At 33.3% G+C, this 16,855-nt stretch overlaps 2 protein-coding genes across 2 annotated transcripts in view; both read left to right on the top strand.

The window, feature by feature from the left end:
* The first annotated feature begins 8,355 nt into the window (after positions 1-8,355).
* LOC120185347 (violaxanthin de-epoxidase, chloroplastic-like) lies at positions 8,356-11,282 on the top strand. The gene is given in 7 exon segments (XM_039189594.1): positions 8,356-8,535; positions 9,132-9,440; positions 9,534-9,706; positions 9,833-9,929; positions 10,042-10,382; positions 10,384-10,431; positions 10,641-11,282. Coding segments are annotated over 6 exon segments (1,455 nt in total). The 5' UTR covers positions 8,356-8,535; positions 9,132-9,158; the 3' UTR covers positions 11,155-11,282.
* Positions 11,283-12,792: 1,510 nt separating this feature from the next.
* LOC120185300 (aquaporin SIP1-1-like) overlaps positions 12,793-16,855 on the top strand; it is a 4,245-nt gene continuing 182 nt past the window's right edge. The window contains exons 1-3 of the mRNA XM_039189556.1: positions 12,793-13,169; positions 14,099-14,371; positions 16,677-16,855. The exon at positions 16,677-16,855 is cut by the window's right edge and continues 182 nt beyond it. Coding sequence (XP_039045487.1) covers positions 12,873-13,169; positions 14,099-14,371; positions 16,677-16,850 — 744 coding nt within the window. The 5' untranslated portion in view covers positions 12,793-12,872 and the 3' untranslated portion in view covers positions 16,851-16,855. The remainder of the gene's footprint in view (positions 13,170-14,098; positions 14,372-16,676) is intronic.

Genomic DNA, 16,855 nt, shown 5'->3' with positions numbered 1-16,855 from the left:
GCTACTAGTCCAACTCTCTTTATAATCTCGTATGGCCCGATAAATCTTGAACTAAATTTCCCTTTCCGTCTAAATCTCAGAATCTTTTTTCAAGGTGACACTTTAAGAAATACCTTATCACCTACTTGATAATCAATCTCCTTTCTTTTTAAATCAACATAAGATTTATGTATATAAGCAACTATCTTGAGATTATCTTGGACCACCTTTACTTTGTCTTCCACCTCTTTAATCAGATATGGACCAATCACTCTCAATCTTTTAGTTCATATCAATTTAGTGGCGTTCAACATTTTCTTCCATACAAGGCTTCAAAAGGAGTCATTTTAATATTTGATTGATAGTTGTTGTTATAATCAGACTCTGATGAAGGCAAATATTTTTCCATGATCTTTTGAAATCAATTACACACGCCCTTAGCATGTTTTCAAGTATATGAATAGTTTGTTCAAATTGACCATCTGTCTAAGGATGATAAGCTGTGCTGATATTTAGTCTTGTTCCCAATACTTTATGCAAAGACTACCAAATTCTCGAAGTAAATCTCGGGTCTCTATCTGAAACTATCGAAATAGGTACTCCATGAAGTCATATAATTTCTCTAACATATAATTCAACATATTTGTTCATAGAATAATCTTCTCTAACTGGAATAAAGTATGTTATTTTCCTCAATCTATCCACAATCACCCAGATTGAATCTTTATTACTAAATGTCAAAGATAAACCTACTACGAAATCCATGGTAACTCGTTCCCATTTCCACTAAGGAATGGAGATAAGTTACAATAACCCCGAAGGTACTTGATGTGTTGCTTTTACCTGTTGACATGTTAGATATTTAGAAACAAATTCAGTGATAGCTCTTTTTCCTACCCACCAATATCAACTTTTCAAATCTTGATGCATTTTATTCCTCATGTATGCATAGTCAAAAGACTATAATGAACTTCATAAAGAAGATCTTTCTTTAGTTCTTCGTCGTCTGGTATGCAAAATCCAATTCCGATAATACAAACATCCATTAGAGTTAATTTCAAAATCTATCATTTTTCCCTTTTTTTCTTGCTCTATTATATCTAGACACTTCTTATCTTTATTCTGAAGATCCTTGATTAAAATATAATAGGAAAGGTCTCAATCTTAATTATGCAATTAATTCACAATCTTCTTCCATTGATAGTTGTGCATCTAACACTCTCATAGCAGCAAAGGTTTTTCGGGTAAGTGCGTCAGCTACCACATTAGCCTTCCCAGGATGATAATCAATAATCACATCATAGTCTTTGAGAAGCTCAATCCATCTCTTTTACCTTAGATTTAACTCTTTCTGAGTGAGCAATATTTTAAACTCTTATGATCTATATAAATGTACCACGTTCACCATACAAGTAATGACTCATATCTTCATAGCAAACTACAAATGCTAGCTCCAAATCATGTGTCGGAAAATTCCGTTTGTGTTCCTTTATGCCTTGAAGCATAGGCTACCACTTTACCTTCTTACATTAAAACACAACCCAAATTATTATATGGGACACATCATTGTAGATTACATATCCTTTCATGATTGTGGTTGTAGTAATACCCGTGCCTCTGTCAGAATCTTTTTAAGCGTGTCAAAACTTTTTTGACACTTTTCAATCCAGACGAATGATACATCCTTTCGAAGTAAGTTGGTAAGTGGAGATGCAATTATTGAAAAATTCTTTACAAATCTATGATAATATCCAGCTAATCCTAAGAAACTTCTAATTTCTGAAACATTTTACGGAGGTTTCCACTCCACTATCGCTTACACCTTCTTGGGATCCACTCTAATTTATGTTCAAATCATGTGGCTCAGAAAATCGACCTTTGATAGCCAAAATTCAAATTTTGACAATTTAACATATAACTTTTTATCTCGCAATATTTGTAGTACGATACGGAGTGTGCGTCATACTCCTCCTTAGTCTTAGAATACACCAAAATATCATCAATGAATACAACCACAAATTGATGTAAATACAGTTAAAATAACCGATTCATCAAATCCATAAATGCTACTAGAGCATTGGTCAGTCCAAATGGTATCACAACAAACTCATAATGATATCAATTTTAAACACTACTTATCGATCAAGAGAATCTGGGTTCATCAAGAAATACATCTATAAATTCTCGAACTATCGAAATATCCTCCAATTGAATTTCAGATGTTCGGGTACAATCATATTTGCTAAGAAACTATACAACTTTTTTCCATCATTTTCGTTGTTGTCACTACTAATATCACATTAGGCAAATTTCGCTTTTTCTCCAATTACTATTATCGCGGTACCCTTTACATCCTTTATAAATAATCGCTTCATGCGACAATCAATCCCAACCATAATGCCGAGATAACCAATACATGTCTAATATAATCTCAAACTCGTCAAACGGTAACTCCAAAAGATTCACCGGGAATACAACCCCTTGAATTTTCCCTGACAATTTCTACTAATCTGTAACTATAGAACTGTGACCCTGTTGATTTTATATAGTCATATCACTATTGATGGGTTCTAATGGAATATCTTATTTTAACTAATTCGAATTAAAATAAGAATATGTAGAACCAGATCAATCAAAACAAATGTAGGCTCATCATAAAGATAGAAAATACCCCTTTCATATTTATTTTGGTACCTATAACTGAAATCTCCCTCTTTAGACTGAAATGAGGATGACACTTCTGATCTTTATCTGTCATCTCCGTTCTATAATATAACTATCATTTTGCACCATTTTCAAATCTTTTGCTTTATTCACCACTTCCTAAAAAGTGGTCAAATTTGTAGTCAACACTAGTTCCCTGAGTCTATGGTGGAAGCCTCAGATAAATTTCTAACATGTCTCTTTCAGTGAAAACCATCTCCGAGGCATATCGAGCAAGTTTATTAAACTCACATTTATACTCGTATATAAATTTAGCACCCTGAATCAAATTAAAGAAATCCTCCTTCATGGATAATAAATAACTCACTGATATATTTTTTCTAAATACTCTAGGAAAAACCACCAAATGATCTGATATGGAGGAACATGTGTCATCATGTTCGTCCACCATATACAAGTCTGGCCTTGTAAAAATGAAATTATTCCATCTAATATTTCATCATCGGAATAGTAAGATTGTCCAACATTATTTCCACATGATCAACCACATATCTGCCACTACTGGGCCTTCGGTTGCTTCGACTTTAAATTCTGCAGCTCCTAAAATTTTAATTCTTTAAGAATCGATATTCTTGGAATTGAAGGAGGATAGATGCAGAGGAATCAAGGTGTTGCAGCTAGCTGGTATCGAGCCATGATAGCCCCTAGCTTGTAAAAATGTTCCCTGATCTGGAGCCAATACTCCCTGATATATCGTGTTCCCTATCATTGAGGTACATACTCTACCTCGTTACTATTCCCTCTGTTCAGTGGATTGTCTTATGCCTTCCGAACCCGACATATAAATACAATCACAAATTTAAGTTAGTAAAGAATATCATAAATAAAATCATCAGACCATACAAAATCAGTAATTTCGACATCGTAGTGGCATGTACATATTCTGACATATTATAGCTCAATTAGGCCGAGAATCGGCTAAACCTATAGCTTGATACCAATAATGTAACACCCTTAACCGTATATGTCTCGATATACGATTCAAAGATGTCACATCAACTTAAAAACATTTACTGAACTGAAAATTCACTAAAAAAATTGTTTCTTTAAAAACACTCTTATTCTAACTTTAAAAATTTATTTTAAAATATATCTCAACTATAATTTATTCCTTTGTCACATGAAAATAAATTCATTTATTAATCAGTAATATTACTAAACCATGTCTTTTCGTTAAATCTTTTAAAAACATAATAACGCAATATATATTTTCATGCATAAATACTGATAAAACTAAACTAAGTAAAATAAACTAAAATAGTCCTAATTTACTAATACAGACTATTTAAAATAAATACGATAAATAGAAATTATTGACATAATTATATATGCCACTACTAGTCAAAAGAAACTTCAATGATGTCTTACTGATACTCGTATTATAGATGATCTACACATGATGCTTGATAGTCTCCTCATAAAACGTTTGTATCTCAATCAGACCCTATGCATGAAAATCATCACGCGCTAAGTATAACTTAGTGAGGGCAGTATAATCTAAGGTGAGAAAAATCTGAAATATAATAGACATAAATAAAATAATTCGAATCAAAATATTAAACTAACAAACCAACTTATCCAAGTTGATTTCTTCACTGAGACCTGAAATTTCTTTTTAAATCATGAACTATGAAATTCTGATAAATCATATCTGATAAAATAAGCATCATGCTTTTTGTCAACTGAAAATCATTCACAACTTGCATATTCATTTTCATATCCCAATGCATTATGAAACATAAGATACGTGAGTAAGGTGTGCACTATGCACAACACTGTGCAAATCGTAACTGATACTGAGATATGATGCACTTCAGTGCCATCATAAACCTGAATGCACCAACGGTACTGGACATTGGTACACGAATATACCAAAGCTGATATGATAACATTGATACACGAATGTACCAAAGCTGATATGATAACATTGATACACGAATGTATCAAAGCTGATAATGGATAAATACTCAACTAATGGCATGTCAAGTGTACCAATAGTTCTCACTATAACACACAATGGGCTGATGTATCATAATAAATCCATCATAAAAATATCATGTTTGGGTAGTTCATACCCTAAATCATTCATAAAACTGATATAGAATATTATAAAAATATTCTTTATAAACTTTAAAATCATACTGTAAATTGGAACGAGGTTGACTTATCGCAAGTCGTCCTCAATCAAAATAATTAAATAAATAACTACACTCACATTTGCCTCACTATAGATTCCTTTAAGTGATATTTCTAATCACGTGCTTTTTCTTTTCCTTTCGAATCACCCCGATTGCTAGATTTGTCGTGGCCTGGAAATACCAAATAATAACACAAAGTGTTCGAACTACATATTAGAATCGTACTAATATAAACTATAAGTTGTGAATTCTTTTTAGAATTCACCTCAACCTTTCCATTTAATTCATAATGGGCATTCACCATTAAAATCATAGCACATTAAATATAAAAATTCCAGCACTTTAATAAAATGTTCAAATCAATACCTTAACATTTCAAACATTTATAATTTCAACTCAAACTTTCCTAACTTTCGATTTTCAACCACCAAACTCAATATATTTGTAATTCAACCTCAACTCAATATTTAATTCAAATTTCATAATACTAATAAATTTTCGAGCATTCAATAATTTACTCAAATAATACTTCTTCATTTAAGAACTTGCAAACAAGTCCCCAAAGTTTTGGAACCTTTCGAATTCCACCATCTAACCATTAAAATGAATTCTTTTATAATTCTTCTCAACATTTCCAATTTATTAAAAATGGTCTCTTTCCATTTAAATTAAATTCAAGCATCCAAAAATATACTCAAACATTTAAACATTGATCTTAAGCTTCTAATCTATTTCCACTTAAATTCTAAAATTTTCATATTCAGACAACTCGCACTACCTTTAAAGAATCAGTATTCTGTATTGATATACACGCTGGAATTTAATTTTGTTTCTTCTGTTGAAAACTAGACTCGAATAAAAATATATCCATATAAATAAATCTTTCTAGTCCATTCCATACAATTTATGGTGAATTTTCAAAGTTGGCCGACATAATTTGTTTTGTGTAGAATCTGCTGCCCCGTTTTTCTGACATTTCATCGGTTAAAAATTCATATCTTTTTGTATATACATTGAAATTGATCTCCGTTTGTTTTAAACAAAACTAGATTGATATACGAACACAAATATATAAAAATCACCTCCAAATAATGTTATATAAATTATGGTGAATTTTCAAACTCACTGCCAGATTTAAAATCTAAATTGTTTTCATTAATTTGCATCCTTCAGTTCTTCATCAATTCTTACAACCAATTCTTTAAAATCAATTAACTTTTCATAACCCCAAATCATAAAATCTCATAACATAATCCTCTTCACCATGAAATATTGGTACCAAATGATAGAGAATTTCAAGTAGATTAATTTTTCTATCTAATAGCTAAATCCAAAAATCAAGTATATTGCTTCAAAAATAAAAAATAAAAATCTTACCTTGTTAGGACTTGAACTTTAAGCCAAATGAAGGAACAAGCTGACAATGTGCTGATTAGATAAGACACTTGGTAATTTCTAATTAATTGAATTTAATATTCAATTAATAAAAATCTCAAAAATACCCTTAATAAATCTTGAAACTTATCAAATTCTATTGTATTATCTTCCATTAAAATATTTCTTGGTCAAAGATGAATCAACTTGTCTTTGACTTTCGTATTTGGTCATGCAATTTTCAAAAATTACATTTTAGTCACTAAAATTCCACTGTTCGGTCAAATCTGAAAAATTGCATTGTTCTAAGCCAATTTTCTCTGATATGAAATATGAAAATAATATTTCAACCATTTTCTAACATCCTTCAAATTTTCGTAAAATTTCGGTGTAATCCGATTATCTGATTTCAATACCGAACTTTACCGCTTTATAGCTTTTAACACAAATCCCGTACAAAAAATCTGATTCCCACTAAACTCTTTATTTTAGTTCAAACTATTCATTTAGAGGCTAAAATAATATAACTTTTAAAAGTTAGAATTTCGGTCCCTACACTTTTCAAAGTTTATATTTTAGCCACTAAACTTTTAAAACTTATATTTTAGTCACTGATCAAAATTTGGAGTATTACAAAAACTAGGAGTTTGAATGCATGACTTTTTCCTCAACCGTTGAATGTGATGAATGGTCCAAATTGATCTTCTAGAAGGTGGCAGCTTGGTGAATAAGATGCGACTGCTAGGGTTTTGTCATTACAGAAAATTACCTTTACTTAAACTATCCCTAATATGAACATATTGAAAATTCGTAATTAATTACAAAATTACGTATTAATTTCGTATAGGGATTTCTACATGCGTTGTCTTCACTAAAATAGGCATATATTGTGCTCTCGATATCATATTGATAAAATTCAAGAACCGTTGGAAAGATAAGAGATAGAACAGTCATATCTACAGAATACATGTCAACTGAATAAGATCAGGATCCCATTCAAAAAGCAATCGCAAGTCTACTTCTATGCTATTATTCTTTTCCAAAGCTTGTTCATGTGGATCAATTGAAAGCGTTAGTCAATCTTCCTTTGATGTGAGCCTTGTGGTGTATGTATCAAATAGGGCGTTCAAGAGACCTATAAAGAAAGAGTTTGGTATTAAATAAAGGTTTAATTAAAATAAATGTCTAAATTGTACCTTTTGTTAATTTTAAGTATTTAATTTTTTTTATTAAAGTAGATGTCTAATGTTTTCTCCATTATCATTTGAAGTCTTTGGTTTGTCACGTACGTTGACGGGTGGTCCCCCGATTATAGAATATCGCTTTGTTGAGTCCCCGACTATTAGAAGTTATAAAATGATCCCCTAATTATGGGGGTTACTTTGTTGAGCCCATCGACTATTAAAAGTTATAAAATGGTCACTCGACTATTCATTATGTTCCAAACTCGTTGTTTTCTGTTAAGAAATTAACGGTCGTCTGAGTTGGTTGTTAATATGTTGACTGAGATATGATAGTCGTTTGAGATTATGATATCAATCATATCTCAGTCAACATGTTAACATCCAACTCATACTGTCGTTAAATTTTTAACGAAAAAAGACGAGTTTGGAACATAATGAATAGTTAGGTGATCATTTTGTAACTTTTAATAGTCAATGCACTTAACAAAATAACTCCTATAATCGATGAACTACTTTATAATTTTTAATAGTTAATAGACTCAACAAAGTAATATCCTATAGTTAGAGGATCGTTTGTGTACTTTGCCCTTAATAAAAATGCATAATTTGTTCCCTTATTTTTTTTAATTAGGTTAAATTACAAATTTGGTAGCTAAAATTTACTCTCTCCTATTTCACTCATTGCACTTTAAATCTTTTCAATTTCCCCACCAAGCTTAATGCATTGGATTTTTTTTTTGTTACTCGATCGTTAAATAGTTAGCGATGTTAAAATGGGTTGCAATAAGGATGCAAAACGACGTCATCTTGGTGAAAATTTTGTTTTTTTAAATGACATTATTTTTAACGCCGTTAACTATTTAATGACGAAATGACCAAAATAGGAGAGAGTAAAGTTCAGTGACCAAAACCCAATGTATTAAGTTTAGAGAGGAAATTAAAAACTTTTTAATTTCACTTGTCCACGAACTTGCTAATTGTCGATCGTTGTGTTGCCTTCTTGCTGCCCTTCTCCCCACTCTTCGCATCCATTGCCTTTGTCTGCCTGCCTGCAACCCTCTACTTCATAAACCATGCCTAACATTTAAACAAGCAGAAGAACCCACCATTTTTAACCTTCTCTCCATTTAGTTCAGGTCAGTTCTTTTCTCCCTTTCTATGTAAAAGAAATGAACTTTTCTTTGATTTGTTTCTCCTTCTGTTGTCTTTAGCTTCTAATCAACAGTAAAAGAATCCTTCTAAGTGAATGATGTAGTTTTTTGGATTGAAAGATGCAATATATTATGTTCTCTGAACTCGGAAACTTGGATATTTCTTGCTTAGTTTCATTCTGTCTCTCTTGGTGGAAAAGGATATGATTCGTTACATGTTTGGTAGGAAAATGGGTTTTATTTCTTGGTTGATATTTTGTTTCAAGAATGGTAAACCAAGTAATTGGATGCTTTTCTTTTTAATGTTTTGCTTCTTTTGTTCATTCCTTTTCAGTAGTGGAGGTAAATGAGATAGTTTAATGTGCTTGTTCATTGTTGTGAACAAATGCTTTTAGATGATTGCTTTTTATACTTGCTCAAAACAACGTGTTGCTGGAATTTGAAGTTCAATCCTCAGGTTTTTGTTGGATTCTAACATTTGTACTCAAAGAATCTGAGTCTATTCCTTTGAATTTCTCCTGTAATAATTGAATTTTTTTTTTATCAGAAATGTAGCTTATTGATTTGTTTTGTGTGATCAGATTGTATGTTAAATTGAGGTCCTGAATATGGCAGAAGCTACTCGCCTCGTATGCGTTTTCCACGGTAAAAGTGTTAAATTTCCATGTAGAACATCGGGATTTACTCGTAATGAAAGGTTTTGCCGGAGGCTAATAGTTCATGGCGTAGCGCTACTGAAAATTCAATCTAGTCGCAGAAACTCAAGGTACTCTCAGTTAATTAAGCCGAATATGAACTATTCTGCATCAAAATCAAGATGTTCGAATCAGCTTTCAAGAAGAAAAGAGATGAACTTATCATCAAGTAGCAGCAATGGAAGAACACCTAAGGTAGTATTGGCCTCTAGATGCTGAATTTCTTACTAATTGACAATTTTGTATGTTAATGTTCATATTTTTGTATTAAATATCTTCTTCTTTAAGGCAGAAGAGGTATTTTCATTTTCAATGCCTACCATATCGAATTTCTTAGTACAATGGAGCCAGACACAGATTGTGAAAATGGTTGGATTGCTTGCATGCGCGTATTTGGTGATTCCATCAGCTGCTGCTGTCGATTCTCTAAAAACATGCACTTGCTTGTTGAAGGAGTGCAGGTATTCAATCAAATTAAGTGAAAACCGTCATCTAACTCGATGCATTCTAAGTCTATACTCTATAAATATAAAGGTTATAAAGGTTTGACGGTCATCTAACTCGATGCACAATATTATTCTTGTCAGGGTAGAACTTGCAAAGTGCATTGCCAACCCGTCATGTGCTGCAAATGTTGCTTGCCTCCAGACCTGCAACAATAGGCCGGATGAAACCGAGTGCCAGGTTAGTTTTGTATGCTTCTTGCAAATGATTTACGTCTAATGATGGGGCAGTTTATGGCTAAGGGATGCGTATTATGCTTTTTATAGACTTGTTTATATCAGCACTTCTGCAGATTAAATGTGGAGACCTCTTTGCGAACAGCGTTGTAGACGAATTTAATGAGTGTGCTGTCTCACGCAAGAAGTGCGTTCCTCAGAAATCCGATCTAGGCGAATTCCCTGCCCCCGATCCTGTTGTTCTAGTTGAAAACTTCAACATTGCAGATTTTACTGGGAAATGGTTCATCAGTAGTGGTTTAAATCCTACTTTTGACACTTTTGACTGCCAACTACATGAATTCCATACAGAAGGTGGAAAACTTGTAGGGAATTTGTCTTGGAGAATACGGACACCAGATGGTGGTTTTTTCACTCGATCAGCTACACAAAGATTCGTGCAAGATCCGAACTATCCGGATTCTTTACAATCATGACAATGAGTACCTTCACTATCAAGATGACTGGTAACATCCGTTCCCGTATATATCTTTTACGTTAGCATCCACCGGTTAAGTATATCCTGAATCTTAATTATCCTATCGTGCTTGAGGGTAGCAATTCACATGTATGTGCTTAAAATTTATAATCTGGTGCTATCAGAAGACAAAGTGTTTGAGTTTCAAAACCGCTGACGATGGTTGTGCCTTCACTCATTGGTTAATATGTTATGCAGGTATATTCTATCGTCCAAAATAGAAAACAAACCGGATGATTATGTATTCGTATATTACCGGGGTAGAAACGATGCATGGGATGGATATGGCGGTGCTGTTGTCTACACAAGAAGTGCCGTATTGCCAGAAACCATTGTACCTGAACTCGAAAGGGCAGCTCAAAAAGTTGGCAGAAACTTCAACAACTTTATCAAAACCGATAATACTTGTGGTCCGGAGCCTCCCCTGGTAGAAAGACTCGAAAAGAAAGTAGAGGAAGGAGAGCGGACACTGATTAGAGAAGTCGAAGAGATAGAAGGGGAGGTGGAGAAGGAGGTTGAGAAGGTAGGGAAGACCGAACAGACATTGTTTCAGAGGTTGTTTGAAGGTTTTAAACAGCTGCAACAAGATGAAGAAAACTTCTTGAAAGGGCTAAGTAAAGAAGAGATGGAGCTGTTGAACGAGCTGAAAATGGAAGCGAGTGAAGTCGAGAAACTCTTCGGAAATGCACTGCCGATTCGGAAGCTACGATAGATTGTTTCGCAAGTAATTCAACACAGTTCAGTTGCAAACATTTTTTTTGTTAGAAACTGAACTGTACAGCGTATATCTCTATAAATTCACATGGATGCTCAATCAGTTCCACAAAATAGGATGAGATCGGTTTGCCAAAACATTGAATCAGCTTTCTGTTTCATCAATGATTTGTTTTTGAAACTTAATCCGCAACAAAGATATAAAGCAAAGAGTAATAATGTGCGACATACCTAACGCCTAAATGAAAATAGTAAAATAGTATTCACTATGTTTGTTAGTAAGATTCATCTTAGAGTTGGGACAAAGACCATAAGTTCATTCATTTATTAAATATATTTACTTTTCATGATGTTTAGCGTACTCATATGATCTATCAGAGTTAAGAGTGTTTATCTAGAGAGTCGATCGTGAGTTGGGCAGTGTTCAACTCGTACTCGTTAAAAAAATGTGTTGTTCAACTAAACTTCTTGGTCGTTAAGATCATTATATGCCTCGTTGCTCGTTACACTCACTGAAATTTTTACCTTATTTTTTAAACAATAGGTAAAAGTCACTAATACTATATAGAACTTAATATAAACATAAATTAATAAATTTAATCAAAAATTATTAATGTATGAAGCAATTTTAAAATCTAAACTTAAAATAACTATCCACAAATACATTAAAATAATAATTATGGTTTGATTTTGGGTGTAATAAAATAATAATTATTAATTAATAATTTAATATTTTATAGTTTATTAGAAATTAATAGATTATTAATTTTATTATTATTTGTTAGTAAATTATTTATTTTTTAATTGAAATAATTTTTTAAAATAATTACTAAAAATTTATTAAAAAATTATCAAGTCGAGTTAGACTTTGCTCGATTTAATTCATTAAAATCCCTAATTGAGCTCGAATTCGAATCATATCAACCCAAATCAAATTTTAATTAAATTTTGATCAAATTAACTTCGAGATATTCAGGAACTACTCATCCTTCATTAAACACCCTTAATCAGAGTTATATTAATTGGTAAGCGTTTTATTTTTGGTACGGGAATAAGCTGGCTTTTTTAAGCTTTCCAATAAAGCGATTGCAGGGATCTAGCAAAAAGATTATTTAATTAGGAAAAAGACAAATCCTAAAACTGATCCCTTTTCTTTATGGGTAAACTATGCGGATAGTTCTATTTGTTTAGGGTCTGACTGAATTTGGTCACTAATTTAAAAATTAAGGATAAATGATCCTCACATTATCGGTCCGTTCGGTTTAATTCCATCTGCTATTAATTTCGGTTAATCCTCTTTTGTTTAAGTCTCTAACATGGTTGAGAGACAAAAATTGAATGAGAGTTAACGGATGAAAGACTAAATCGAACGAATTGATAATATTAGAAAATAAAATCGAATAGATTGATAACGTTATAAATCATTTCTCATTAATGTTTAAATTGGTATGACTATTCGAATAATTTATCCTTTATTTAAAGAAAATAATTAATATATATATACACAATTAATTAAAGACTACGTATGATTTGGAAACATCTCATGTACATGTGATTTGGCAAAGAATAAATAAATAAAATACAATACTAATACCAATACCCATCTCAGCTCTACTTCTTCTTCCACACTTTTCATCAAAGCAAATTCCATTTTTTTTCCTGAAATCCGTTCTTCAATTTGCTTTGTTAGTACAAAAACAAACCCAATTTTAAACAATGGGTCCAATAAAGCTTGCAATTGCAGACATGTTGATTACTTTCATGTGGATTTTCTGTTCATCGATGTTTGGTTTGCTTACTTCTTGGATTGCCACCGCCCTCGGCGTCGAAACCGTTTCTTGGGCTCCTATTGTTATCATCACTGTCATTATTTTCGTTTTTGTTTTCATCTTCACTATTATTGGTGAATTTCTTGGCGGAGCTAGCTTTAATCCCACTGGAAATGCCGCATTCTATGCTGCCGGAGTCGGTGATGATAGCCTCATCTCCATGGCCCTTCGGTTCCCAGCTCAGGTAAACTATAAACTTGTTATCTTTTTCTGGGTTTTCTGTGCGGGATTTTTTATGGAATTCTATTAGATTTGATTAGAGGTAACTAAAAATGTCATCTTTTCGTGTTTTTCCGTGTGGGTTTTTGGTTTTGTTTTTATGGAACTCTAATTGATTTGATCTAGATTCTTCTTTTCAATTATCAATTAGATCAAATCACATCATTTTTTGTGGTTTCACTGATAGTATTTTAATTCTATCAAATTAAATTCCCCTGAAATGCTTTATTCAATTATTCTGCATCTGCTTTTGAAAAGAAAAGAAAAAAGTTTGCCTTGCCTGACACAACTGTACTTTACTTGTTCAAGTGATGGAATCTTAATTGTAAAAGTCTGTAAAATTTTCCTTAAATGCTACAACAGATTAACAATGTGCATTGCTAGTTCAAGGAATTAAAGTAGCTTACTTTTATGGGTAGTTCTACTCTTCGACGGTCTAATTTAAGGACATTTTTAGTTACAATCGAAAAGTTATATCGCAAGAGACTTAGGGGTTATAACAGAAAATTTATATAAATTTATAACATTTTTAGTTGCAATCAATTTTTATCATTTTTAATCTTATATTAATAAGTTGTATTTTAGAAATTTTCAGACTTCTACTTTTTTAAGCTTTAGTTACTTCTTTTCTTTAAATATTCTTCAATGTTTACTTTGTTGTCAGTCCTTTTTGATATGTGTGCTTTTTTATCACATGGTTTTCTTTTTTCATTTTCCGTTTGAATTTGAACTTATTGCTCTTCTAAGCTGTAAATCTGAGATGTTCCCATGCTTTTTTTCCTTTCTTAAAGTTTTCCATCTGTAACACTTAATCTTGCACCCTCGAATTATAATATTAAATGATTAGTTGATATTTCAAGATGCATTATTGAAAATGGAACCTCTCATTGGCAGGCTGTTGGTGCCGTGGGCGGTGCCGTGGCGATCATGGAGGTGATTCCGGAACAGTACAAGCACATGATAGCGGGACCATCTCTGAAAGTTGATACACACACCGGAGCCATTGCCGAGGGTGTTTTGACTTTTGTAATTACCTTTGCTGTTCTTTTTATCATTCTTAAAGGTCCACAGAGTGCAATATTCAAGACATGGTTGCTCGCCATTTCAACCGTAGCGATAATCATGCCCGGTACTGATTACACCGGACCTTCCATGAATCCTGCAAATGTAAGTTGCTATTCCTTCTCCATAAGATGTCCTGCCTTTTATTGTTTCTAACCGATACAGGGTGGTTGTAATACGAGTTTTTGATACTTTTGAGTCCTTGTTTCCTCTATTACTAGAAAATTGCCAATCTGGCTTATTCCTTTTCGAAGCACCTTAAGTATATGCAGTCTTTTTGACTTCCCGCTATGGATATGTCTGGCTTTCTTGTTACTACTTCACTGGTTTGGATTCCTTGGAATATGATTGTAGTCTGCCCTGTGTCTCTCTTGTGATGCTTTGTAATATTTGTTTGACTTGGATTGTCATGTGTGATGCTCGAATTAAGTATCGTCGGTATTCAGAAAAAGTCTGCTCTTTAGTCAACAGTTGCATGCAGTTCATCATACCTATCTTAGCTTCCCCATTTAACAGTTGCCCCGAAACAGAACCGTCTCCAAATCACAATCATTGCTGTAGCTTTCTTCTTGGCGAGTGTGGTGAAGACTACTATTTATCTGGTGTGCTGATAGTGCTGCACTGAATTTTTTATAATGCACTTCCGATATTAGGATAGCAATCGGGTTTAGGGTGCTCTTGCACAGTGCTTGTTTGACTGGTTAGTCGAGGATGATCGTCTATAAAACTTGGCCTTATGATAGAAAACCGTGATCAATTCACTCTGTTTCCATGTACTTAGGCTCGCCCTAGATGAATTAGTGATTCTTTGCATATATTCGGGTAGTCATGGCAGTAGCCATGTCTTATGTTGTTATTGTCTTTCTTTTCATAGATCTACTTATGAGGTTTCCTCTTCTGAACTTGGTTTGCGTGATTTATTCTTGGAAAGGCCTAGGCCTGTAAACGAACCGAACGCACACGAACGGAGGTATGTTCATGTTCGTTCATTTAATAAATAAACGAACATAAAGGAATACGAACATAAACGAACAAAATGTTTTTTGTTCATGTTCGTTTATTAAGGAATATAACTTGTTCATGTTCGTTCATTTAATAAATAAACGAACATAAACGAACACAAACATAAACGAACACGAACATAAATGAACACGAACATAAACGAACATAAACATTGGAGACCCTACCTAGGGGTGTAAACGAGCCGAGTCGAGCTCGAGTATTGCTGAGCTCGACTCGAACTCGAAAACTTTCAAAGTCAGCTTGACTCGACTCGAAAACTCGCGAGCTTAAAATTATCAAGCTCGACTCGAACTCGAAAAGGATTGAACTCGAAAAGGATTGAACTCGATTATTGGATTCTTGAGTTCAAAGTAAGCTGACTTGAGTTGTTGGATGATCACTATTTACTTGTAAATTCGAATACTCCATTATATATGAAAGAAAAGAAGATTATTTGAGTAGAAGAAACGGTGCTTAATACTTAACATCTCTTCCGGAATCCATCACCTTTGGACTTGGTTTCGAAAGCAACCGGTTTCTGGGACTCTTCTTTGCTCATCGGATAACCAGCTGGTGGCGCAGTCAAATAGGGTTCCGATGCAATGGATGTTGACGGTGCTGGTTATGCAGTTTATGGATCGTTCAAAAAGAACTAAACCATGTTAATATTGTTGGATTTTCCAAATAAAATTGGGTTAATTATGGAGTTGGTCATCAGAATATCAGATTAATTAATATTTTTAAGATACTTACAAATTAGTCACCAAAATTGATTTAAGAAGATTGGCTTAAACATAAATGAATGAACATAAACGAATATAACCGAACAAACATAAACGAACATAACTGAACGTTCACGAACGTAAATGAACGAACGAGACCTATGTTCATGTTCGTTCATTTAATTAAACGAACACAAAATCTTGTTCATGTTCGTTCATTTAATAAATAAACGCACATAAACGAACTTCCCGCCGCACGTTTCACTAAACGTTCAGTTCATTTACAGGCCTATGGAAAGCTAGTCTCGGTTAGTTTTTCATGCCCCATATGCAATTTCCTTCGTAATTAATGATCGATCAGAGATGATTTCTGGCCGTGTTTCGTATTTAGACTAAAGTTTCTGCTATTTTCTCAAGTATAGTGATTTGAAGTCCTCGTAATATTATAAGCAAATGCGATTGTCAATATGCCTTTTCAAGCATAACAATTAATGCATGCCGATATCTTCTATACAATTGCATGTGCCTGTAAAGTTATGTATAAGCAAATAGTTCTCATGTATTTGGACAGTTCTTCGAGTTGTGTCCGAATATCCGGTCATTTCCTGCTTCTCATTGAGAAATAACTTTTTTTTTTGCCGGCGAGGACACTGTTTAAAGCTGAGTACTGGTGAATCATGTTGCAGGCCTTTGGTTGGGCATATGTAAACAACTGGCACAACACATGGGATCAACTTTACGTTTTTTGGATCTGTCCATTCATCGGAGCTATACTGGCAGCATGGGCGTTCCGACTTGTCTTCCCCCCACGACCACCGGTGAAGAAAGCACAAAGAGCAAAGAAACCAAAGAAAGCATAAGGTGA

Source organism: Hibiscus syriacus, unplaced genomic scaffold (genome assembly GCF_006381635.1).
Source record: "Hibiscus syriacus cultivar Baekdansim isolate YM2019G1 unplaced genomic scaffold, ASM638163v2 tig00113096_pilon, whole genome shotgun sequence".
Classification (NCBI taxonomy): domain Eukaryota; kingdom Viridiplantae; phylum Streptophyta; class Magnoliopsida; order Malvales; family Malvaceae; genus Hibiscus; species Hibiscus syriacus.
This window is presented reverse-complemented; position numbering and strand designations above follow the sequence as displayed.